The sequence below is a fragment of the Penicillium nucicola genome (genome assembly GCF_028828085.1).
Source record: "Penicillium nucicola strain IBT 29836 chromosome Unknown utg000001l, whole genome shotgun sequence".
NCBI classification, from domain to species: Eukaryota; Fungi; Ascomycota; class Eurotiomycetes; order Eurotiales; family Aspergillaceae; genus Penicillium; species Penicillium nucicola.
The window spans coordinates 2954340-2980309 of NW_026643125.1; the positions used below are offsets into that span (position 1 = coordinate 2954340).

The 25970-nt window shown below is 49.9% G+C and overlaps 7 protein-coding genes across 7 annotated transcripts; 3 read left to right on the plus strand and 4 right to left on the minus strand.

Annotated features, from left to right (window-relative positions):
• Positions 1 to 993: 993 nt before the first annotated feature.
• Positions 994 to 5979, minus strand: N7511_001117 (aminophospholipid-translocating P4-type ATPase DNF3; the record flags this gene model as incomplete). Its single annotated transcript, XM_057123542.1, has 1 exon — positions 994 to 5979. One exon carries the CDS (start codon positions 5977 to 5979, stop codon positions 994 to 996), a length of 4986 nt encoding a protein of 1661 aa, XP_056989275.1.
• Positions 5980 to 7106: 1127 nt separating this feature from the next.
• On the minus strand, positions 7107 to 9427 carry rfeF (uncharacterized protein; the record flags this gene model as incomplete). The annotated part of the gene is made up of 7 exons (XM_057123543.1): positions 7107 to 7448; positions 7505 to 7572; positions 7623 to 8538; positions 8566 to 8985; positions 9151 to 9193; positions 9223 to 9353; positions 9422 to 9427. 7 exons carry the CDS (start codon positions 9425 to 9427, stop codon positions 7107 to 7109), a joined length of 1926 nt encoding a protein of 641 aa, XP_056989276.1.
• Positions 9428 to 10410: 983 nt separating this feature from the next.
• On the plus strand, positions 10411 to 11733 carry N7511_001119 (Gfo/Idh/MocA family protein; the record flags this gene model as incomplete). The annotated part of the gene is made up of 1 exon (XM_057123544.1): positions 10411 to 11733. The coding sequence occupies one exon, from the start codon at positions 10411 to 10413 to the stop codon at positions 11731 to 11733; it is 1323 nt and encodes a 440-aa protein (XP_056989277.1).
• Positions 11734 to 12083: 350 nt separating this feature from the next.
• On the minus strand, positions 12084 to 14197 carry N7511_001120 (signal recognition particle subunit SRP72; the record flags this gene model as incomplete). Its single annotated transcript, XM_057123545.1, has 4 exons — positions 12084 to 13293; positions 13343 to 13487; positions 13543 to 13816; positions 13877 to 14197. 4 exons carry the CDS (start codon positions 14195 to 14197, stop codon positions 12084 to 12086), a joined length of 1950 nt encoding a protein of 649 aa, XP_056989278.1.
• A 2497-nt stretch (positions 14198 to 16694) lies between these two features.
• Positions 16695 to 17615, plus strand: N7511_001121 (uncharacterized protein; the record flags this gene model as incomplete). Its single annotated transcript, XM_057123546.1, has 2 exons — positions 16695 to 17115; positions 17203 to 17615. The coding sequence occupies 2 exons, from the start codon at positions 16695 to 16697 to the stop codon at positions 17613 to 17615; spliced, it is 834 nt and encodes a 277-aa protein (XP_056989279.1).
• A 916-nt stretch (positions 17616 to 18531) lies between these two features.
• N7511_001122 (uncharacterized protein) lies at positions 18532 to 19440 on the minus strand (the record flags this gene model as incomplete). The annotated part of the gene is made up of 1 exon (XM_057123547.1): positions 18532 to 19440. One exon carries the CDS (start codon positions 19438 to 19440, stop codon positions 18532 to 18534), a length of 909 nt encoding a protein of 302 aa, XP_056989280.1.
• A 1633-nt stretch (positions 19441 to 21073) lies between these two features.
• Positions 21074 to 22504, plus strand: N7511_001123 (glycosyltransferase family 31 protein; the record flags this gene model as incomplete). The annotated part of the gene is made up of 1 exon (XM_057123548.1): positions 21074 to 22504. One exon carries the CDS (start codon positions 21074 to 21076, stop codon positions 22502 to 22504), a length of 1431 nt encoding a protein of 476 aa, XP_056989281.1.
• Positions 22505 to 25970: the final 3466 nt, after the last annotated feature.

Consider the following 25970-nt stretch of genomic DNA (forward strand, 5'->3'; position numbering starts at 1 on the left):
TATTGTTCTGGTATTTGTTACAGATTATGCGCAATTAACCCCGTTTCGGTTTCGGGGCTTGGTCTTGAAGGAGCTGGAAGTGGCACCGTGGTGGTTCATTGTTTATTTTTGTGCCCATGGGGCTTACCTATAAGGCTTATTCTTGGGGACTATGTTGATGTGTGGGTCATTGTCTTCGTGGCTCATTGCTGGGGTTTCTGCGTGGGTGAAGCATGCGTTGGTGGGTTGTTTCCTTTTCTGGATGAGCTTATCTTGACCTCTTCCTCAATTCACTGACTATCCAACTAGGTTCTACCTTATGTTACTTTCCTTTATTTGTTCTGCATATCAAGTTTTGTTTTTGACAGCATTATACCCTATGAAACAGTTGATGACTTACTGGGTGCTGCTGACGCTGCCCCAACGCAGCCAAATATTCGACAGTGAGGTGCTTAGCTTGTTAAGTTGCATGCCATGTTAAATCCTAAGAATTATTCAAGATACGAAAGCCAACAGACAACCGTCAATAATATAAATTAAAAGTCAAGATCTCGATAAAGCTATATACGTAAAGTCAAGCCAAGAACGAATGTCTCACGTGTGCAACAAGACAATCTCAAAAGAGTATAAATAAAAAGGCCACTACCAACCAGACTCGGGGTATGGGTATCTTAGTTTGTCAACGACTGTGCAGAAGCAAACAGATATACAAGGAAAGACCGAAGCCGAAGACTGAACCCGAAACAAAAAGCCACACATGCAACATGCAAACCCAACGCCGTTCGGCGTTGAGGCCCTTTTTTTATGGTGAAGGGAGTGAGAGAGGGATCGGAGGAGGGAAGGGAACGGTAAGCATGGGGATGAATGGATTTGTGCAGGTCACGGAGGGAAGCAACGCAAATGCAAACGCTATGAGGAAATGAATATTTTCAGATGGAAAGTCAAACGAACAAGCGACAAGGGAAAACAGCCACACGGGTATACATGTATAAATCAAAGAAGGAACAGCCCCGATCACTTGAGTTGGCCCTTCCGAACGGTTCCGAAACCCTTGCTGAAAAGGTCCTGGATTTCGATTGAGCGACGACGATTGGTACTGTCAGTGGTGGAAGCAGTGCCGGGCGCCTGTCCAGGAGTACTCTGGGTGTCTTGGGCGATAGGAGCGGTGCGACTAGGTACACTGCCGTTCTGGCTGGCAGAGGCACTAGCACTGGTGTACCCATCCATTTCAAGCTCCTGGGTCGCAGGTTTGGAATCTGTCATGACACGCGGTCTAGCCAGCAATTCCGCAACATGGCATTCGCGCTCACGCTCCAGGGCTTCGGCATCGGCGTTCTCGCGTGCAATCTCGAAAGAAGATTTCTTTGTGCCGCGATTCCAGCCCTGCTGGAGTTCCGAGGCGGCAGCTTCTTCGAAGCGCTTGCGGATGTCGAGATCTTGTTCGTATTCCTGGAAGAGGTCGACGTCTGTGGGGAAGAAGAGGGCGCGCAGGGTGCTGACGGCGAATTCGAAGAGAAGGACGGCTGTCACAGTAAGAAGGAGGACTGTCCAGAAAAGAAGGTTGTGGCCGGCGTGTTGGAGGAAGTTGTGAGGTACATAGTAGACGCCTTTGCCGGAGGACATTGTGTATTGTTGGTCAAGGATTATGTCCCATAGGAACCAGCCGCCAACGGAGATTATGATCACGATTAGGGAGAGGTAGGTTTTGTTGTGGACTTCCAGGGCTTGGAGTTTGAGGTTGATCACCACGATGCAGGCGGAGAAGGTAATCAGGCCCAATGTGAAGATGTCGTTGTCACTTGGGTTCACGCTAGCCATGGCGAAGAGGCCGTACATCGTAAAGAAAATTATGACTGCTTCGCAGGTTGCCATGAATGACCATCCTAGGTAGATCCAGATATTGAATCCGCCGTGTCTTTGACCCTTGGTGTAGAGTTCCGGCACGGCGAGCAGAGTTGATGCTGAAAGGTCTTTGGTGAAGATGCCGAGGAAGATAACTGCCAGTGAGGTGAAAAGTGTGTTGAACATGCTCAGACTCCACGGCTCGTACAAACTTGTACCGGTGTAGCCGTTCCAGCGCTGGTACAACGCCTGAGTGAGGTAGAACAACATTTCCTTCCAGAAGGTGCCGAGTGTGTACTTGCAAGCACGCATGTAGTTCCAGCGGCCGTGTACCAGAAGTAGCTTGAGAAGGAAGCGGAACTGCGCAATCGAATAATCCGAAATACGAGCTGCCTGCAACCCTTCCTTTCCAGTGATTCCGATGCCGACATGCGCTTCCTGGATCATGGCAATGTCGTTGGCACCATCACCGATAGCAAGAGTGATCGCGTCGTTGAGATGCTTCCGAATCTGTTTCACCAGGAAGGCCTTCTGCTTGGGGCTGGCTCGGCAGCAAATCACCGAGTCAACCTTGACAGCCAATTGGAAGAAAAGCTCGCGAATAGGCTCATTCATTTCGATGGAGGACAGCGTCTGGCCATCCACCACCACAACAGAGTGGGCCACGCGGCCACGAGTAATCTCTCCAATGAGATCGATGATGCTCTGTTCCACATCACCAATCTCTTGATCCAAAATGGTGAGAGTAGAGTACTCCTTCACAAGACGACACGAGTGGCCAACATTGATGGCGGTCTCGCGCTTGTCACCAGTCAACATCCACATCTTGATATTAGCTCGTCGCAGCTTATCAATGGCCTCAGGGACACCCTTTTGGAGTTTATCCTCAATGGCAGTAGCGCCAGTGAGTTCAAGGTTCTGCTCAATTTGCTCGCCAACCTGTTCAATCTTTTCCTGGCGATCGACGATACTGGTGGAAGCCTCATTGTAGGCAGTCTTCCAATTCGTGTAAGTCGTTTCATCCAAGAAACGATGACCATATAGAAGAGTCCGCAGGCCATCAGTGGCAAAGTCATTCAAATGCTGGAAACAGCGCTCGAAAATGGCAGTCTCGTCAACAACAAGAGCCTCCTCAACGAGATCCTCTTCATCTTCGCCATTGGTAGAACTTCCCGAATCAGAAATCGCAGCAGAGTGCCGACTCAACTGAGCCGAAGGCCGAGGGCTGTAGTACTCGCTATCAGCCTCCTTGTTCAAGATTCCACCATCGGTCTCTCGATCCTTAAGCCAGACATCAATACTAGCCCGAAGAGTAGAACCGTTCTGGCCCGTGATAGATGAGCGTCGACGCGTGAAACTGGGCCGCGTCATGCTGCTGCGGACACCGCTGTTTTTCCTACTATGGTGTTCACTGTTGCGTCGAATGACTTGCGTCGCCTCGGCGGCCTTGCGGCGACTAGCACGGCGCTCAATCTCATTCGCTTTCTCCTGTGCAAGTGTGGCTTGCTTCAATAGACGCATAAGGGTCGTATCGGCTCCTTTGCAGAACAGACAGATGCGGCGATCGGGCATGCGGACGACGACGGACATGCGTTTTCGTGCACTGGAGAACTCGATCACGTCTAAAATCTCGTAAACCTCGTCACTGGTTGCTTCATCGGGGCCGTTGGGTTGAGTCCGGAGAGTAATCGTTTTTGACTGGCGGTTCATCACAAGATATCCCATTTCCTGAGCAGCGAGGACAAGGGCTAACTCGTCCGGCGAGGAAGCCTGGAAAGTGGTGACACCATGCTCGTCTTTCTCAGGAATGCAAGTGTGGCACAGGGCCATGGACAGGATGAAAAGCTTAGCTTTGCGGGCGAAGATCGTGTATGGCTTGCGTTGGATATATTCAATCATTTCCTCGGTGCGGTGAGTAGTAGCGGAACGACCAGGTTGGCGGATCGCATCAAGAGCGCCAGATACATTCGATGGGCGGGGCCCCATGTGCATCTCTGAAACGTTGGACTTGCGGCCCATGGCCTTCTTTCCTTTGGCGGTTCGCTTCTTGTGTATCAACTTGGTCTGGTCTCCTTCGCGGGCGGCTTCCTCTTGAAGATCGGTATCGTGCAACCAGGCGGTACCGGCAACACTCATCTTACGGAAACGCATCGAATTGTTTGTCAGGGTACCAGTCTTGTCAGAGAAAATGTAGCTGACTTGACCGAGTTCTTCGTTGATAGTGGAAGTGCGGGCTTCGAGAGGTGTATTGGTTTCAGGGTCGTACATGTCGATGTCGTTCAAAAGGAGCATCTGCGCAACTTTGACGATTTCCATACTGACGTACAGCGAGATGGGAATCATGGTGTTGAACATAATGAGGAACGAGGTGAAAATGGGGCCGTACTCGACGCGGGCGTCGATCAGATACCAAGATTTGCTTTCCACGTCTTGCGACCAGTATTTGTAGGCAACCGTGCAGACAACAGCCAGAATGACAACCAAAAACACAATCAGCATGACAACACGGTTGACCTTGTCCTGGAGCGCAGGCTTCTTGATACGCGGGTTCTTATTGGCGTTCATGCGAATCTTGCACTCTTCACCAGTGTAGATTACCATGCCGAGGGCGCGATCAGTGTTCCGAATGATACTGCCCCGGTAGACGATTTCGTTGTTAGTCAATGGTAGCTTCTCTTGGCCATTGACAGTGACGTGTCCATCGAACTTATAGAGATCCAAGTTTGGGTCCTCAACGACGAAATGCAACGAATTGCTGGTGATATCTTCGACTGTCGAGCACAGCTTCGACACGGGCTGGCATGGCTGTTTGTTCTTCAGATTCGTCTCTCCGTCAAGAGCCATGGTTTCGATGTAGGCCACGCCATTGGGTCCACTGGCATGGAGGAGAGCAATATCAGCAGGAATCGGCTGATCACGCTCAAGTTTGATAACATCGCCAACACGGATATCCTTCCACTTGATCAATGCCCAGTCTTGAGCATTGCTCGTGATCGAAGCACCATCCGCGATCGTGCCATGGTTCGGACGGAGCACGAAAGCGTCCCGGTTATTCTCCTCTTTGTCGAGTCGATACCGACGCCAGTCATCGAATCCTTCCTTGCCCATCGAGATACAAACGAAAATCAGAAGCGGGACAATGGTGGTGTATGTTCCAGTCGTACTCAGACCAGGGATCATCTGCAGGATCGCAACTACCAGGAAGTAGAAATTTGCCACCTTGGTAAACTGAGCAAACAGCTGACGAGGAAAGAAACTCCAAAGATTGTACCGACTAGAGCGAATCGAATTACCAATGTAAGGCTTGTTGGTGCGCTCGTCAATCATAGTATCAATTTCCAAAGGGTTCAAGTCAAGATGGCGACCATCCTTCGTGGGTGGGACATCCTTGATACGCAAAATGAATTTCTGAACAGTAGTCAAAACTTCCTGAACACGCGACTCAACAGCACTCTTTCTCGCGACCCAACTCTGATGCGCCACAGGCATAGAAAAGCTCTTGAAGCCCTTCTCTGAGGGCTCAGAAGAGACATATGTCGAAACCTCCTCCTTATGCTGCGAATCCAGCGTCGTCGTTGGTGCGAAGCTTAGCGCATTTTTTTCATCGGATACAATCCCGTCAACAGCCTGAGCTGGAGCTGAGGCCACCTCCACAGGAGGTTCCTTGGCCTCGCCCAGCTCAGCCAGGGCAAGGTCGTCCGGTTCCGTACTCGAGTGAATAGTTTTATTAAAAATAGTGCGACGCAGCGAATAACCACGGTTTCGCGATCGAGACCGACCGGCGGGCTCAGGACCCTGTGGGGAGGTCGGAGAGAGGGTAGCATTTGCATTTGCGTTCGCATTTGCGGTCTGGGTATTAGGCGAAAGCGGCGAAGTGGGCGAGCGGCCAGCGGGCTGAGCAGACGGAGGCGCCAGCGCCGTGTCGACAATCAAGCCGCGGGAATTGGGACGACGGTCCCAGTTGCTCTGTCGTTGTTCCTCAGCCGAGGGGCGGTCGACATCTGTTGAGAACCGGACATGTTGTGAGGAGATGCGACGTCCTGAGTCGGAGAGTGTTCGTGCCGAAACGATCGAAGGGCGACGGAGCACATCGCTGGTCTGGGTGTTCTGCTCCGGTCGGAGGCCCTCGTTGTCGGCGGGCTCGTCGTGGTGGGACATGGCGCCAGGCTGGAATTCCTCGCTATGCCTGCGCGGGACAGACCCGGTCGATCACTTGAATTTTTCGTTTTCTGGTCCTGTTGATTCCTTCTCGTGCTTCCTTTTGCTTAGATATAATTGTAGCTGGAGTAATCGGTCGAACTGAGTCCAGTCACGCTGTCAATCATCCTTCTCTCTGGCAGGGTATGGCGTGTTTTCCCCTGTCGCAAAGCAAACGAGGGTTTTCTGTTGCGAGGATCGAGCTCAAACGAGAGATGCTCCGACGCAAGGAACAATAAAGGGTTTAATCAACGAGTGTTCAAGAGTGTCCAAGAGTGGTAGAATAAGAAAGAGTGTGTAGAGTGGAAGACCAAGAGCCTTGGGGGCAACACGAATCCGGTAGTATACCCAAAACGGTCTAGTGGCAGCAGGTCTAGAAGAGTGCCATGGTGTATAAGATTTGATAGGCAGAAACGATAAAAAATTGGAGTTTGCAGGCGAGTTTGTTAAATCTAGGAAAATCTAATAAAATCTAAAACAAACTCCGCATGAGACCCTTTCTGGTTCGGTGGAGAGCGAAAGTCTGGACAACGCGTGTAGGGATGCAACCGATAGCCCTGGCATTAGGCACAGCCCCCCTCCACGCAACGGTTTAAGAATAGCCGTCAGGGCCTTAAGTGGCTATTTGTCTGCATCCATGGGGCGAACTGGGCTGAACCCAGTTTTATACTTGGTTGTGGCCGCTATTGGCCACCTCACATTCCACTCCGAGTGCGTCAAAGTCTGAAACTGACAAGTGAGCTTATGTGGTAGCCTTGAACCAACGTTAATCTTACACCCAACGTCCAGAAACGCACATACACCAAAGCCACACACCACATATTGTGCTCAGGCCTCGTAGGAAACCCCCGAACCCGTGGCCCTTCCTCGCAACTTGTTCTTCATGGTAGCCTTGGCGGGGGCGATTCTGGGAAATTAATACCCCTTGAGGAAGAGTTTGGTACGAATAAAATTTCCATATATTGGGTTTACAAACGTCAGTTGTGGAGGATAACCGTTCATTGAATATCATTGAATATCATCGAATATCATCGCCGATCTTTCAAAGCCGCATGGCAAAAGAAAACGCCCTATGACGTCATGTGTCACTAATAGCGTGGCGGTTGGCCGTATGGCGGATATCCAGATCCCTGTTGGGGTGGATAACCATATTGCTGTTGCTGCCCATACGCACTGCGGGACGCCTGGTACTGGGGCTGTTGGGGGGCCTGCTGGGGTGCCTGTGGGTATCCGGGTCCAGCTTGGGGGTTGTAACCTGGAGGCGCACCTGGTGGTGGGTTGAACGAAGTGGGTGGACCTTGACCTTGAGGAGGCTGGTTGTATCCTCCGTATTGACCTGCCGGTGCAGGTGGGGGCCCACGACGTTCGTTGTCTTGCTCGTCCTTGGTGTCATAGGAGGAATCGATGGCACCGAGCATTAGCTTGGCACACTATAGAACAGTCAGTCATGGTACTTTGGTAGTAACGGCATGGTAAAAAAGCATACCCAGAGTTCACGGGTCAAGTGGACTGGTGGGTTAGCACGGGACATCTCATCCTGCTCGACCTCGAAGTCTAGAACAACACGTTAGCTAGGTCCACCGTGGACACTGGGTGGGACTTACTGGATGTGCAGTCGATCAAGTGGCCAATGTGGGGGTCCTCATCGAGGGAAGACAAGAAGTCACGAGCCCGTGTATCTGTGCCCACCTGCGAAAACTGGAAAGACACGGCGCCTTGACCGTAACGGGTGCGCGAAGTTTCATCGACAGCGTGACGAATGACATCGCCCACAGTACCGTGAGGCTCGCCGGCAGGTTGTCCGTCAGTGATAGTGATGACAAGTACAGGCTTTTCAAGACGGTTGGCACGGGCTGGTCCCACAACCATGGGATCAATGACTTTACTCTTCAAGCTGGTTCCCAGGGGAGTGAGTCCGGAGAAGCGTACGCGAGACACGAGGCGGTTAACATCCTCCGCATCACGGATTCCATCTCCCTGCTCTGGGGAGTTCATGAAGCGAACGGAGATACCATCCTCATCAAAAGTCGAGGCTGCAGTAGCAACGATACCGAGGATCTGTCTCAGCTGGTCCTTTCGGAGTCCCTTCTCTTCGAATTCAATGGAACCACTGTCATCCACGTAGAGGATAACATCAAAGAGCGCTAGCTTCATGACATCGGTAGCAACCTCCATAGGGACGGCCCATTCGTGGATCAACCGGGCGAGCTTGCCGGGTGCCTGAGCGGCAAGTGACTGAACAAGTCGGTCCAGGCGTTCCGGTGGGTAGAAAGGTTGGAGATTCTTCTCTTGGATGCAGCTAATTAAGAGCTGTTTGTATGCTGCGATCTGCTGTTGCGTGGCCGGTGGAGCTGAGGATGAAGGGCCGCCAGGGCCACCTCCGGGAGGACCATACTGGCCGGGAGGTGGTCCGCTGGGTGGTCCAGGTGATGGACCAGGGCGTCCTTGACCTCCGGGGTACGGGGCTCCCTGAGGAGGTCCCGACGGAGCTCCCTGTGACGGATAGGGTGGTGCCTGTCCCTACTTTGGTCAGCGTGGTTCTATAACAAGTGCAGCATTTAAATGATGATTGCAAGCCACATCAAGCACGAAACAAAACATGTGGTCATAGGGTACTGGGGTTCCACTGTACATAAGCGGGCTGTTGTCCAGAGTATTGTTGTTGTCCAGGGTATTGTTGTTGTCCAGGGTATTGTTGTTGTCCAGGGTATTGTTGTTGTCCAGGGTATTGTTGCTGTCCGGGATACTGGGGTTGTCCAGGATACTGGGGTTGCGCGGGTGCTTGTTGTCCCGGGTAGGGCGATCCAGTTTGTCCCGGGTGTCCATAGGGCTGTCCCGGATGAGGCGAACCGGAGGAGGCATAGGGCTGGCCTTGCGGTGGAGGTGGAGGTGGGCGCCCGTACCCTTGAGATTGTGCGGGGTAGGGTGAGGTGGGCTGTGGAGGAGCTCTCGAGTAGGATCCAGGCACTGGCGAAGACGAATTTTGAGACTGAAATTGTTGGTGTGAGCCATATGGCGCATATCCTTGGTTGTATCCCGACATGGTGGGTTTGAGGTCGATCCAGAGGATGCGTGAAGAAGGGAAGAAAACAAAACAAAACCAAAAAAAAAACACTAGAAAAAGTTGCTTACCGAGCCTTGAGGGGGAGGGGAGCCTGGATATGCCTGGTATTGACTCTACGTGGGGTTAGTGATGTTCATGACGTCGGATCCTCGATACTTGCATTTCCAGGCTGCAGTGCTGAAGGAGGTCCTCCCGTGTACCCCGAAGGAGGTGCGCCGCCGTATGTGCCCGGCATTTGATTCTTCTGACTTGCAGCGATCTTCTGTGCAAACTAAAGTGATGGGTCAGATGGGTTCAGATAGGTTCAGATGGGCCAGATCAGTGTATGTAGAAACTTACACCCATGATTGTTGGAGAGTTGAAAAGTAAAAGGAAGTCAGCCCTTGCTCAGGTGGTCCCACGGGTTAATGACGTTGAGGAAAGGCTGTGCCCCTCTTGGTGGTGAGGCTGAGTATACGCGTGGTACCTGTGGGTACTTGGCAGTCTGCCTAAGTTAACCCCGTGACAAGGTATCTGCAGGTACCTCCAGTGATGTCAGCCTGTTTGCTTACAATAACGTTAAGTTGGACATACTGTTGTTGTATACATGTACATTGTGATGTAATTGATTGTGACTTGATTTGTTTGGGTTTCCAGTGTTGGTAACATGCCATACAGTGTACCGTAGACTCGATCAAGGCTGATAACTTGGTGCCTGAAAGGCCCACATCCCCCACGATGCTTCCAAAAAGTGTGGTTACTCTTCAGATAACTTACTGTAGCTTGGTATTATATAGTTCAAATATCATGGCTATATACTCCGTACTATCGAGTGAATCCCTGCCACTGTTATGTATGGCGTGGGTCTTCTAAGTACTCCTTGCATTGAGTCCATCTACTGTACATGTTCTGTACAACCACCTCTTCCCCCATCTATAATTGACAGCTAATTAGGCTCCCAACAAGATCCAGGATCTCCGATCTTGATATCATGGACCGGGGAACACCATCCGCTGCACCGTGGGATTCGAACACGAACCGCGGGTGGAGGACGTCACAGGGCATGTCCCCTTGATACATCACAGCTTCCTGCTTTCTCAGCCCAACCTCATATTTTCCTGGAAACAAAATGTCAGTCCGCGCACTTACCTTAACTTCAGTTTTCATCGGCTTTTGCCTTGATCTTGACTTTCACAATTCCTAGGCTTGCTACAAAGCACATTGTAGCTTGCTATATCATCCCTGTCATTCGCCACACTCAGGCACAAAGGACACAAAAGCAATTGAATTATCGAAGTACTCCTCATTATCTTTGACTCCCATCACTCAACCATTCAGCCCTCCTCGACATGACCAACACCATCCTCCGCCTAGGAGTTCTAGGCGCAACGACCGCAGTCCAAGCCACCTACCTCCCAATCCTACACTCTCTCAAAGGCCACTACGTCCTGACAATAATCTACGACCCCAGCGAAGAGGTCGTCCAGCAATGCCAAACGCGCTTCAACATACCCCACAGCACAACCACCGTGGAAGATGTCCTACTCCATAAAGACGTGGACGTAGTGCTGAACCTCCTCCCAATTGAATCTCACGAAAAGCACACCGTGACAGCCCTAGAAGCTGGAAAAGACGTAATGGTCGAAGTGCCCCTCACCATGAGCATCCCAAGCCTGCGCCGAATCCGCGAAGCAACCAAGAAAGGCAAAGCTGCCCGTTCCAACAACACCACGAGCCCAGACGGGCCGAGAGTCTTCGTCGGATGCGCGCGTCGCTACGCGCCTTGTTTCACAGAAGTCTTCCAACAAGAACTCGCAAGCCTGGGCCGAATACACTATGCACGCTGCCGCAACATCGCCGGTCCGATGAACATCCCAGCCCCAACCCCAACCCCAACATCAAACTCAAATGAAAACGGAAACAAAACAAACGGAGCGAGCACAGCAAACCCACTAGACAGCCTCAATTGCGCAGTTCAATTCACCAAGCTCCTCGAAGACGTCTTCGGCGAGGATATCACCCCGGACAGAATCGCCTTCTGTCGCTACCTGAGTATGCTAGGCTGTCACGATCTCTCGCTAATGCGGGATTCTCTGGGGTTCCCAGACGCAGTCTCGAACGTGGCTATCACCGACCCTTTTTACTCTGCCATTTTTCATTACACGAATGCCGCCGATGGACATCCTTTCACGCTTGTCTATGAGGCTGGCGTTGACGCTGTTCCGCGCTGTGATGCACATCTGACCGTCTATGGTGCTAACAAAACGATCAGCGTTGAGTATGATTTCCCCAGGCCTGGTGAAAAGATCAGTCAGGGGACTTTTGTCAAGGTTATCGTGGAAGAGGTTGAATCCGGACAGGCTGGAGAAGGGCTTCTTGGTAATGGGCATGAGAATGGGAATGGACATGCCAATGGCAATGGCGAAGCAAAAAACAACCAAAATGGAAATGGAAACCAACTTGTCGGTCCACGCATCAAACGCACTGAGACGGTCAGCTCCTGTGAAGAGGCATACGAGCGTGAATTCCTCGCGTTGCATTCCTATCTGCTTGGTGGGAATTCGGCTGCGAAGACGACTGCCGATGATGCTGTCATGGATTTAAGATTGCTGCTCATGATCTTTGAACATTATAATCGACAGTGTGGTACCATTCGTACTCCGCTGGGCTGAGGTCTAGGCCGATGTCTGGAGGTATTTCATGGGCGTTAGGGCCGGATATCAAAAGGGAAATTGCATTTGAACTCATTCGTCTGGTGGGTTTGTGTTTCCTCGCTATTGACTCTCCCTAGGCTTCCCCAAAATAGTTCGATAAATAATCTTAATCTCCGCTCTATGCGTCATGGTGCCAATATCGTAAATCGAGATGTATGTTATCTACCAGCCGAGCTGACAAGTTCTGCACAAAGTTCATGTTGGGCATTTAAGTTACTCGATGCAGACACGGAAGTAGATCCATCACAAGCTATACACATTCAAAGCTAACAATGCAGCGTAATAATCTCATACAAAAAAGAACTGAATTACCGCTTTCCCTTCTTCTTATTCTTCTTTGCGTTGGAGCCACCACCACCACCACCAGCAACCTTCTGTTGCTGACTAGCAGCCTCATTGGCCTTCTCGTCAACAACGCCACCCTGCGTCAACGCAGCAGCACGCTGCTTACCCTTCTTACCCTTGGGTCTGTAAGAGGAGCGGTCACGCACAGGCAGCCAGCGCTCAGGATCAGCCTTCTTGGCAGGATCAAAGTCCTTGGGCAGACGGGACTTGCGGACCCGTTTGTTGGCGCGGTCGTCGGCTCCAGCGGTGCGTTTGCGGGCACCTGCGATGGCGGCGGCTGCTGCTGCGGCCGATGAGGCGGAGGGAGAGACGCCGGCGGATTCCAAGGCGGAGATGTCGACGTCAGCAATCAGGTCGGAAACTTGGGGGAGGGCGTTGAGCTGAGATTCGATCTTCGAGTAGTCCAGGGTTGCTTGGGAGGCGACATAACCTGCGATCGCGAGGCGGTCGTTCGGGTTTTGCTTGTGCAGTTCTTGGAAGAGATCGCCGGCTGTGGAGAGGTCGGCACGGTCTTCCGAGTGGAGAAGGGAGGCGGCTGCGGCGCGGAGGAGGGAAGCTGGGGGCTCCGGCTTGCTGCGCCAGTAGGTGGCGGCTTGGGCTAGAGCTGTGCGAATCTGGACTTTGCGACCTTCGAGTTGGTACAGGGAGACCAGAACGCTGAGGAAGCCTGGGTTGAAGCGGGCATTTTGGTCGGCTTCAGAAACAGACTCCTCTAGGCTGCGGAGGGTACGCTCCATTGCTTGGATGGCGGAGGTAGTGTTGCCACCATTGACGTACAATTGGACTACTGTCAGGAGAAGACCAAGATCTGTAGGACGTCTTTCAAGCAGAGGAAGAATCTGGTTCAGGGCCTTGGATCCAGTTTCGCCTTGGGCCTGGGCTGCGGCGTTGTAGACAGAGAGAAGGTTGGTGTCGGCATCGGTTGAAGGCGACGGGCGCTTGGAGAGGGCATTGGATGTAGACCGAATGATACCATCGTATTTCTGGACAAGCAGATCAGCGGCATGAGCGTTGCCGATTAAATCACGATCCTGGAAATCGAATAACCGGTCGTTGTCGGTGGCATCTGGGGTCTCGTGAAGGGCCTTGTAGAGGATGAAGGGGTTTGCGACAGTCTGGCGGGCGAGGACAATGTTGTTCCGGGCGATCTTCTTGGTCGATAACTCAGAGATGCTAATAGATGTAAGTTTCGATCCAATCTAAGCATGTATATTTCACTTACTCGTCCACAGAGATATCTTTCAGAATTGCCTCGGCCTCTTCCAGCTTGCCAAGTCGGATCAAGACGTACAGGTACTGCACAGAAATTGGCAGTAACTCTGCAGCCTTATCCTCGGGTGAGAGCTCCTCTGATGTTCGGCAAATATCTATTAACGGTGTCAGTCCAAACTCAATGTTGCACTGGTAATGCCGGGGTCTGACTTTGTGCACGGTTCAGCAAGACTTCGCCTTGCTTGTATGCTCCCTTTGCAATGTTCAAGCAAGCTGCATTGTAGGTTGTTTCGAACGACTCCAAATCCTCCCTCGACAAACGGTCATGGCGCACAAACTCTGGCTGCCCTTTCCACTGTAGTTGCGCGTCGGTGGCCCACGAGTTGATGTTCAAGTCATTAATTTCATGGCTGTGGGATGTCGTATTTTGTGAGAGTTGCTCGTAAAGCTCAGCGGCACGTCGGAATTCTTCGGCACGGTAGCGCTATTGTTGCAAAGACGTATTAGCATGAGTGCTTGAATAGCAATGAATAGGACACCGTACCACTTGTGCCTCCAAATGATCAGCACCACGCCCAGAGGCCGTACGGGTGACAGCTTCGGAGGCTTGCTCGAGTTTTCCACACTTGTATGATGCATAAGCGTACTCCAGCCCAGCGCTCTTCTTCAGCGCATCACCTCCGGCCTCGAATGTGCGGAGAGCCTCTTCGTAACGGTCGAGTTTTAATAAAGCAACAACTTTCATATGTTGCGCTTGCAGGTCCGAATTGGACTTGGCAAGGACTGCATTGCACGACTGAAGGACTTCCTCGTGGTCGTCAATCGATGCTCGCTGCAGCAGCGAAGCCAGCGATTGCGCAACCATGGCGGGGGAGGTCGAGGTTTCGGGCGGGTATCAAATTCGATTGCGGCAATTGCACCTGGGAGTTTTGAATGAAGGTCAAGCAGATACAGAAAAGCACGGTTCACTGAATTCCCCGGGTCATCTGATATCAAGGTCCCAATGTGCGGAACTGTTCTTTCCCCATTGGGGCAACGTTGCATCTTTGGCCGTGCGGGCCGCCGTATATCACGTGGTATGGGGTTGAGCAACTTCCGAGTCGACTTGCCGTGTCCTGCAAATTCTCTTGCTCTAATATCTATCATGTTCTTGTACAAGTCGCACGAAACCCATCCAAACACATAAAAAGGACCGGTTCTAGTGTTGTTCTGCAGCCAAGTTTGCACTTTCTGTTGTCTTTCTAACTAGCTTTTGCGCTTCTGGCTTAATTGATAGCTTCTGATGAAGCTAGATATGAAGCTAGATAGGACAAGCACTCTTGACTAAACCAGTAAATTGTATCTTTGCCAAATAATTTGCTGCAAAAAAGGCAAAAACAAAGTAACAAAATAACCCTGCTTTCGAGAGTTCTGTAAAGTATCATCTTCAATCATATAAACCATTATGCAATATGAGCTTTCAGTCTGAACGAGCACGGTTTTATTAAGGTCTACTGCTTCCATGGAGTTTTCCATTTTCGGTATTGATGCTGATTCCATCTCATGATATATCTTCTTAGTATAGCAAATGTACATCTTTGGAGCACATGCGGCAATGGCAGAAAGTAGCCTGATTATAGAATTCCGAGCTAGATCTCAGTAGAATATAGCGTATTCAAGGGGAAATGAACCGTTCAAAATAATCAGAGTCAGAATGGAGACCATACTCTTTGCTCTATACTCTAGTCTCCGGAGCAACCATGCAATGACACATCACCAAATCCGGTAAAATGAACGATATATCTATTTACATGTATGACGGGTGCATTTTTAGCTATGAAATGCGATCGAACAGACAATTATCATATCTCGAAGGCTTGCAGTACTGTATTTAAGTCGACCATGCGCCGAGATTACCTATCATCCCTCAGTCTGATAGTCTACAGATAACGTAGTCCGTAGAGTAGAGCACCGGTATAAGCTACTGCATTGGCTACCAACTTTGAAATAGACTCGGGAAATAATTCCCTAGTCTCCAATCAGTGCCCTTAGCTCAGTGTATTGCGGCGAAGAATGGTCTGCAGCGCCATATATAACAGTTCGTTGAATTAGGGTTTGGAGGATGCAAATGAGGTTGCATTGGTCGCAGGCCTTTGCGCCGATTCAAGTCAAGCCCCAACAGCGATCATTGACTATGTCAACAAATTGCTCTGGCTCACGGCTCAGGTTGACTTTGGGATATGATCAAACTCTTGTATGAAAGTCATGCTTGAATTCTTTTTGTTATGCTGAGCTAGTTTGAAGGTATGTGAAATAGCACCTGTCTATGAGCCACGACTTCCCTGATTTGACACAAGAAGAGCCTATGCCAACCTCGGGAGAAAAAAGGATCTCATAATGGCATCGGACTCGGGGACTTCAGAGATATGGATTGACGAAACACCGCTCTGATAGGATTGAACTGGTTGGTCTTGATACAAGGGGGGGGGTGGACGAAGCTGACGTCTTTCTTTGCCACTATGCACTCTTGCAACAATCGCCATCTGCACCTCATCCAATCCGGCTACCTCAATCATCACGGGAGTCTTAAAAATTTGATTTATCCTCTCTGTAACGAGTAACAAAAGCTTGATTCACGTGGTTTCAACGGTCCAGCCTGAACATAGATCTCGACCGTGGCGGAGACAGCTGACTGAAGCAATGGTCCGTATGTTAAAATGTAAATATCTGAACCTTACCTTTCTTTAAGTGGGGAGTGGAGAATCATTGCCGAGGAGGCAGCGGTACTTGGATGCAGCGGCATTTAGATGCAGGACAAAGACCATGGAACTTGAGCTAAATTATGCGGCCTCCTTGCATATTGTAACCTCACCGTACATTCTGTGTAACCAGATATTACGTAGGAACTCATTTTGCGCTCTTTGAAACTACTTACATTTGCTCCCTTCAATTTGAGTGGCTGGCTCTTCCCGTTTTGACTTTTAGGGCTGCGGATCACAGCTCCACTGCCGGTATATCGCTGAGCAAAAATGGCTCGTCTGGCCATTTCTACGTCTTAGTAGATCCACTCATGTAACTTGTCATGTTATCTATGATCCTGATACCCCTTCACCCCTCAATGACGGCAGGATTTCATATCTTGCATGCCGGCCTTACATCTCGAGTTATGCAAAGGTCAGTTGTGGCTACCTGAACATACTGAAACTGGGAGGTTTAAAGATCGCTCAATCCGCGGCTTTCCACAAAGACGACAGCTTGAATGTCTCTAGTTTCGGTAATTGTTATTTTAAACTAGAAGACACTCATAGTCTTCGTTCCCCGGCTGCTACTTTGCTTTTGCACCACTTACACCACTTTACCTGCCACTGACAGAGAAGAGCACCATGAAAACTTTGGGTTTTGTCCTCTGTCTCCTGACAGCTGTCACTGCATCGTGCATCCATGACTATGATTCGGCATTACATGGCGGCAAGTTTAGCTACACTGGACTTGGCGGTCCTTTAAACTGGCACGGCTTGGACAAAAAGCACAACAGCCTCTGCGCCAGAGGTAGGAACCAATCGCCCATCAACATCGACTCCAGCATTCATACCGGAACTGGGCGCCTCAGTTTATCAATTCCAGCCAGCATTGCCGTATTTGAGAACCTTGGCCCTACTGTCGAGGTTACCCTACCAAAGGGCCAACTTTTTACCCGGACTGGTAAATATGCCTTGCAACAGTTTCATTTTCACACTCCCAGTGAGCACCGTATAAATGATGAATATTATCCTTTGGAAGTCCACTTCGTCTTCAAAGATACTGGTAGGTGTAACAACATGACGTTGCTCTCTGATGAAGTATATCATTGCTTCTATTTTATGAATGTCTGGGCTGATATGATGTCAATAGCTGACCGTATCGCGGTCGTCGCTTTTGTATTCGAGCTCTCCGAAAACGGAAGGGGAGATGCTCTCTTCGAGAATATCTTATCGCTAGTTCAAAACATCGCCATTCCTGGTAAAGCTACTAGGACCGGACGCCTGATGTTCGGAGATCTTGCTAGTCATCTGGAAAGTAACCTTGCCTACGAATACTCTGGCTCCCTTACTACACCCCCGTGCACTGAGCACGTGTCCTGGTTTATCAGTGCTAAGCCTTTGTCTTTGAGTGTGAAGAACTACAATGCCGTTAAACACGTCCTCAAGTTCAATTCCCGTTATACTCAGAACACCCCTGGTCAAGATAACTTATTGGAAGTGGCTGCTTGTCAAATTCCTGCTATCACCACTGAGTTTGAGTCTGGAAGACAAGAGTTACGATAGTGTCACGCATTGAGGATTGAGAAGGTGTTGTCCTTTGCTACGTCGATTTTCTGCAGTAGGTTTGCTGTGAATGTCAGATGTGCACCGATGCGAGACAATAGGATGCACTCTCCATATATGTACATCATTTCCGCCATCAATCTTGGGTATTTTCGTTGTCTCAAGAGCTGGAATAAATGACAAATTATCTGTTCAACTCAAACGTTACGCAGAATACCAAAGACACTTAGGTCATCTCTGTAGACGAAGATATCGATTGGCCGATGAATTCGAGCTGTTGAACAATAAGCTCCCACATGGATTTGTAGGGCATGAATTCCAATCAATATTATGCAGCCGTGAAGCCCAACGCAGCTTTAGTCGCTTGTAAGCACGGTATTACTTGAAATAAAACTTATAATAAAGATTCGACGCCTGTGTTTCTGTGCCCCTCTAAACTCTGGCAATTACAAAGTGTTTCAGGGCTCGAAGCCCTATACAGATCATGTAGCTAAGGTTGTGCCGCGGTTGAATGCTGCGGGAGAAACGTCTTAGTTTTGAAAATCCTTGGAAATACCCTCTCATCCCTTCTTTGTTAAGTTCTGTCATTGCCAGGATGCCCTTCGTTCGCTATATCTGCAGAACTAGAAATTGAGCACATGCCCCACCATACCAAAACTCTAATAACTTAATATTGTTCACAGTCCTTGTTATTTTTCTATTTCTTCGGAAGCAAACATGGCCCTTAATACCCTTCGAATATGCATAGTCTGAAACACACGCATCGAGGACCCATCTAGATACCGGACTGCTAGGAGAACACGTACCCGTTCATGAAAAACAACCCCCGAAGATATCCATCTAGATAGTGCTCAGCTCGTTCGTCTTCAAACTTGAGAAGTCGCTCCACATCATACAGCAACATCCCGATCGCCTTCTACGACTCTAGTTGCTGTTTTGTTATTCTGCCAAATCCCTGCGCAGCAAGGCTAGCCAGAGCCCGATCGTAAAACGCTGTCTCGAGTTCCCGACGGTCCTCCGTGTCTTGCCAACCACTTGGGGTCATGAATCCGAAAAGACTATCCATAAAATAAGAATTCGACCCCACTGGGAGGTATAGAGTACCATCCCAGTCTAGAACAGCTTGGACCCGGCCCGTAGAGTCGTCGATAAGGTAATTGAACGGGGTGAGATCCTGATGGGTAAGGGTGACGGGGAGGGTAGCGATATTACGTAGCCCCGGTAGAAGCTTGCTAATGCAAGTAGAAATACAGTTTCTAAGGGTTACGTGTCGGAAAATGTAGTTACTAACCGTATGGCGGATCCTCTCAAGAGCAGAAGTGAGGCCGAACATAGTGGTATTGAATGTAGCAGTGTTCGCTCTCGCTCCCCGAGTAACGAGGTCTGCAAGGTCCATAACAGTCACCATCTTCTTCTGGAGCGGCAGTTGAAAGTCCTCAGAAGACATTAAGACGCTGATATACGGTGTCCCTTCTGCAAAAGGCGATGTATACACAAATAGACCTTCGTATATGCCCTGGTATGTGACTAGGGGTACAATAGGTCTATGGATGCGGCTAGCCTCGTTGACTCCAAAAAGGTGTTGCTTGTCGCTTCGGAACTGGACGGCAATGCGATGACCTGCGTTTGTGGAATGAGTATGTAATATAGCGGTATAGCTCATGCTTCCCTGGAAAGGGCTAGGTTGAATATCTACCTTGCCGGTAGAGTTGGGAAGAAGGATCGGGGCAACATGGTGTAAGAGAAACTGGTGACATGAATTCTGGGATAGGTTTGGCAGTGGTTCGAAGAACTGAGCCACGACGAGCCTCCGGTAATCGTCCATTGTAACAGCCTGCCCTCTCTAGACACAGACATTACCCATTCTGCCTACAAGATAATCACGAGACTTTGGGAAGCGAGTCATGTCACGACTTATGGCGCAGCGTATTGGGGCGCTAAATCTAAAAAAGCATAACTAACTTGAAATGGCAAGTCACAGGTCCGCCGTTTGTGACCAAAAAAAGATTGGGAATCCATAGAATAAAGCCCCTCAATCACTTCTTGACGATTTTCGTCATCAGTTACCCCAATTCCCTGAGATTCTAGGAATTCCTTACTTCCAAATCAATATCGGTGTAACGTAGTAAGGTGATAGTTGACCGGTGGGATGTAGCAATAAATTCTATCTATTACACGTTTAGAATAAAAAATTTAGATCAATTTTTATTATAACTAGTATAAGGTCAAAAGAGAGTAATATATTAGTATGAATTAGTAGGTTTATATATACCAAGGCCATAATTTTATACAAAAAAAGTTTCTATTACGGCCTTATTAGGGAACCGTAAGTGCGGTTTAGGCGGTTAGATACCGCACCTACTACGGGTTGGGTTTACGGTTTTTGGCGCAGTCTAATGCTACCGTTGCTAGATGATAAGCTGATCAAGTCTGGTTGATTGAGAAGTCTTGACCTGCCAAAAATGGCAGGTCGGATGACTAAGCTATGTTATTGGCCCCGGGTCACCATGTAACACATCCGGGAGACCGGATTGGATATAATTAGATAGATGACACCTTCAGGGGCTTTCCAGGACTATACTGAGTATTCCATGCAGAATATTGTATTAGTGGACATCAAGACCCTGAAAGTGTATGGTTAACTAAGCTTTCGTTAGTCTAAGGGAAAAGTTCCCAATGTGTCAAAATTTGGTGGGGTGTGTGAAGAACATCCAGTCATCGGCAGGGGCAGATCAGCACAGAGATCCTTTTGCATAACGCCCCTTATAAAGTGCCCAAGCTCCATCAAAGTGTCTAGGGGCAAACATGTAAGTGGTTTGCGCCTTGGGAAGCCCTGCGGAATGGGCGCAAACCAATACGAAAAACTTCGTTCCGATGGCTTGTAGGGCAGAGCGTAGCGGCTTGGCCTGCTAGAAAGAAAGCCACAATAGCAATGGGGGCGGACGACGCGCGGACGTGGAGCTCGGAAGTCCCAACGGCGAGTGAGAGAGAGGAAATCCAGGACAGAGGTCTTGGCACCGGCAGGGTTCAAGATAACCATGGGGACCGAGTTATGCCCAGGGTCTTTGGAGCGTGTTTCTCCAGGATCCAAGAGACGGAATTGCCATCCGGTGTGAAATTGAAGCAGAGGACATGTTACATCGCCAACATCATAGACAGAAGAAAAATCGAGGGACAGAGAAAGAGAGACTGTAACATTGAGACTTCACGTGACCCGGAGTCCGCCCACGTCATGATCGTCTGGCCCCTTGGGGGAGTCGGCGGCCAAAAAACCATGGAACTATGATCGTCCCTCGTTTTCCCGTCTCGTCCCTGCTTCTTTTTTCCCCTTACCCTCGTTACCTCTGGCGTTTCAATCACCCTCGCCTGTGACCGCGGGCCCTAACTTGTGCTTGAGATCTCTGTTGTGTCCGCAATGCGGTAGGAACCGACAATCCAACACGATCTAAATATACACAATGCTTTTCAACGCACGAGAAGGAGCCTTCCCGGGCGCATCATGGGCATGGAAGAAGATTTTGCGGTTCGGCGTCGCATTCCTGGTCATCCTAGGGTTTGTGACCATCCTATGGCCTTCGGTTGAGACACCCGATTTGCCCTTGACAGCCGTTTCCAACATCACGATCTCGTCCGACGTCAAATGCGAAATCGATAACGATCTGTTGTCCCGACTGGACGTCCTCAAACTCGCCAAATATACTCGCCGGGAAATCGTGGTGGACATGACGGATGAGCACCTGCCCATTACACAGAAACTCGATGCGCCACTCATGATCGCAAACGGTGGCGAGGGCGCGCAGGACGGATGCTCAATGCCTACTCCAATGGAAGTGAAGGTTCCTAGACCTCCGAAGTTGGCCATTGCGTCCCATATCGATTTCGGAGTGGCTACCAGTGTCGGCCGATTGAACGATTCTCTGAACGCCTTCCAGCACTGGGCTGGGTACACTCGAACTCGCATCTTCGCCTTACTCGAACCCGATGAGACAGGTGGTGAGGCTATTCGCGAGCTCAAGACCAAGGCGGACGGCATGGGAATCAACCTCTTCATCACCGAGTCGGAAGATGACTATCTTCGCCGATACTTTGCCCTGATCCCTCTACTGGAGGAGAATGCCCGCGAATCCACCCAGTGGGCTTGCATCATCGACGATGATACCTTCTTCCTCTCCATGCCTAGGCTCGTAGACGCGATGGCCAAATACGACCATACCACCCCCATGTATATTGGTGGTTTGTCAGAGTCGATCCCGCAGATTGCGACATTTGGAATGATCGGATTCGGAGGTGCAGGCGTCTTCCTATCACGACCCCTCATGACCCAACTCACCGCAGTATACGACCAATGTTCAGCAATGGACTTCACCGGTGACCGCCGCATCGCCATGTGTGTCTATTCATATACCACAACCCGTCTGACCGTGGACCATCGTCTGCGCCAGCTGGACCTCATGCACGATGCCTCCGGATTTTTCGAGTCCGGCCGTGAGCCTCCTCTCTCAGTACACCACTGGAAGTCTTGGTTCCAGGCGGACATGCCAAAACTCTCGGTGGTTGCCGAGCTCTGCGGCGACACCTGCCTTCTCCGCCAATGGCGCTTCGGCGACGGCTGGATCATCACAAACGGGTTCTCGGTCATCAAGTACCACTACGATCCTGAAGGCGAAGACCTCGCCATGGAGCAAACCTGGGACTCGCATAACGGTGCAAACCTCGATGCCTACCTACACGAATTGGGCCCTCTACGTCGCAAAGATGACGACAAGAAGAGCTACCTGTTGCAAGATGCCGTGATTGTGGACCAGCGTGTCACGCAGTGGTACATCTTGCGCGATCCGAAGTATGGCGATCAAGTCTTGGAACTGACATGGCGCGCAAGAGGTAAATAAATATGAATTGACATTTCGTTCTTTTGTCTTGTGCAGCCGCCAGCTTGGTTGTCTCTTGCAGTTTGGCGCTTGGGATGGCTCGCGGCTTGTACAGGCTCTTATTTTCATGTATCTGGGCCCAGGTGGTCCCGCCAGCTTCATGTGGCGCTTGATAAAGGATCCACACTTTGCATGGAGTTTAGTTGTTTATAGAGCAGAGATACACCTTATATTTACTCTGTATAATGAATGCCCTGGATGAGTCAATATGTGTCATGGTACTTTGGATTATGTCAAAGTAGATAACTTGAATTAACTTATTTGTTGTTTCATTAGCTATACTGTGCGTGTTTATTATATTTCATTTAGACTCTGTGCTAACTGAACCGACCTTGGTTCCTTTGCTGCATGTTGAGATATACATCTGACCTTAATAAGCATTGCTACTTTTTGGTCGAAGGACAAACCCATGGGTTTCTAGGCCATACAACAGGCATTGATTTGATTCTAGTCATGATTCCAGAGATTTACTATGTGAGAAGCATCACAGCACAACAAGCAGATATCACGAAACTAAACACAATTCCCTGATACATCCAGCAATGACGCCACAAGAGATCCCATTTACAACAAAGTTGATCTGGCTTATGACGTACTTAGTCGGAACTAAAGCCATCTCTGCGAAGATTTGATAAAAGTCAACAGCTTGCTACTCGACTGTATCAATCCACCATCAGACCACAAGCACATGTTAATTGATCCATCAAGTAACTCACAAGCTATGGCCATATGATGCCGTCTCAGCCGAGCTACATAACTACGAATGGACTCACAGATAACCCGAAAAGGGGAGAAAAAGGGATAGCCACATCGATTGCATGACCAATATGGACCATCCATGAAGTCCAGAACACATAGCTCAGGAGGTCAACAGAACAAACAAGGATATCACCACCTCGATCCCCTTTACAGATCCAAGACACGGCACGTATTCTACAGTAATAGCAACACTGCATCCAACTATTTTGGGTTAGCACAAAGCACGTAGCTTCACCATGACCAGCAGCTTGATCACCACCTCCCTTGCACAGAGCATAGAGCAAACCGTTGCCCCGTCCCAGCCCAAGCTCGTACACATACGACGACCGAAAAAGCAAAAACACCGAACCATCAGCCCGAACACCGGCCGAAAGCGACAAAAAAAGAAAGAAAAAGAAAAAGGGCAAAAAGTAAAATGCCACACCGACGCCGTTCCTCCTGACTATCGTAGATCTAGATCCACCGTCATGTCTCCTCTCACCACCGTTTTCACGCCGCCCCGTGATCGAGCCGTGATTCGTAATTGTACTGTGCTCCGTTCACAGTCAAAGCCCCGGCGAAGATCCTATGGAACCCCTGAAGATCGATCGGCGTTGGGCGTCGATCGAGATGGACGTTATATACGGGATTTGCGATGTGGAGTCGGGCAGTTGCGCCCAGTGCAACTGTGGTGTAGAAGCGTGTTACAGATCGCGAGAGCAGGTGAACAGGGCAACCAGGAACGAGGAAGCTCGGCTTTGCGCGGAAGGCTAGAACGTTGATGTCCACTTTTGGGTTTTGTTAGGTGTTTCTTTTTTGGGGGATTGGAAACGGTCCCGAGCCAGACCTGGTAGACGGGAGCTGGGAGAGATGAGAGGATAGGAGAGAAGGGAAGGTGTGTATAGGATTGTTTCAGTTGCTCTGCGTGAAGGCCCTATAGTAGCGATTCTTTTCGCCGAGCCAGTCTAGTGGAGCCAGGAACATTGTCCGGGACAGTAGGTGCATTAGCTTAGGCCTGAGCGGAAGGACGGGGGATTCTCAGGACGATCGTGTTATCCACAGAAGCCGGAGACGAAGCTAGTGTTGCTAATTACGCCGTGAAGACTTGCATCAGTGGGCCAGTGCATTTTTTCCCCAGGAGAATCGTGACATCAGAGCGGGAAATTGTGTCAGTCATAGCGTGTCGGTTGATTCACTCTCCATCGTCCATGGCACCCCCTCGAACGATGACTATCAAAGTCATCAATAGGGCAGGCAGTGTGCAGTATACCACCGTCCACGGGCAGTCCTGTCAGTGCAATCTGTCAGAAACCAACATCCCAAACCAACATGCTAGGGGCATTCTACTAATAGAAAAATGGAGACTAGCGCGGGACATGATACACCAAGACACGTCTCAGCCACAACCATGTGGGAATAGTCTCGTGTCGAGCGTCCAATATGCGGCCTAACCCGCGTTAGCCTCTGCTCCCCTGCAAAATCAAGGAAAATAAATCATACACGCTAAATCACCATGCTGGTCATTGGCCACACGCCACACCTGAGACGCAAGGCTTTAATTATCTATTCTTTTTTACTATTACCTCTTTTGGTATACGGGATCCTCGTAGGAGATTATCTCCGCAAGCCTCCGAGTTTCGAGAAACCTGGCAGATGCAAGTGTCGTCATTTTCGTCACGGTCGCCAGGGGGGTTGAGTTAGTGTCTGCACAGGCAGATATACGGCAGTGATATGTAGAAGAAAGTTGATCACGACAATGAATAGAAGGAATAGGGAGTACATTCGTACCTGTACTCCGTAAAATAATAGTGAAAATGGGAAATACTAGTGCCCAATTCCCCCCCTCTTCTCCCCCCCCTTTTTTTCTTTTGCAGCCATACGGTGTTTTAAGTCTGGTTAGGCAGCTTCTTTTGCCTAATGTCGCAAAAAACAACCCCCCGGCTCAAAGTAAAGAAACCGTCACCATATCGGATAGTTTTGGGGTTAGTCGTGACTCCATAAGATAGGGCTCCGCACCGTCCAGGAAAAGGACCGGGCAAAATCAACACAGGGGATTTCCTTCTGGAAGCCTGCTAGAAGGTCAGGAGAAGGCTTGGCAGAGCCGAGAGTGGAGGCTTGATGCCGGAGTCTCATAGTGCCCCCGGGGAAAAAAGGGGCGTGTAATTACCGCAGTCCAAAGGGGGGGGATTCATTGGAAACGGAAACCTTCTAGAAGGACTGCAAATCTCCAGATTAGCGTTCGACCGGGCTAACAATAGTCGCAGCAGACTATCGAGATAGTCTACGTTTGGGTATCACGTTAGTTCTGTTGCACATGTATATGCTTGTGCTGTGGTACTCTATGCTATTCTTCGGTGTATGGCAGGGTGGTGTCTGTTTGTATCTGTCGGATTCTCTGCTCTGACCTGCTTCTCTATCTGCAAAAGCCGATGGAAACCCACCGTTCTATTGTTTGGCATCTCTGAGCTTCAGGGGTGGTTCGGGCAATTGCCCCTTTCACTCGAATCCACTCTTTTAGCCTCACTTCGTCATAGCTAACTAGGGATTTAGGGGAGGAAAATCTGATTCAGATCGTCATCGCTCCACTGTAACAGGGACGGGGGGGGATGAAGCGCACGTTGTGGAGCCCAGTGCTGACGGGGGAGCCTTCTGGTGCCAATTTTCCTTCTAGCGGGCTTCGCTGGGGCAG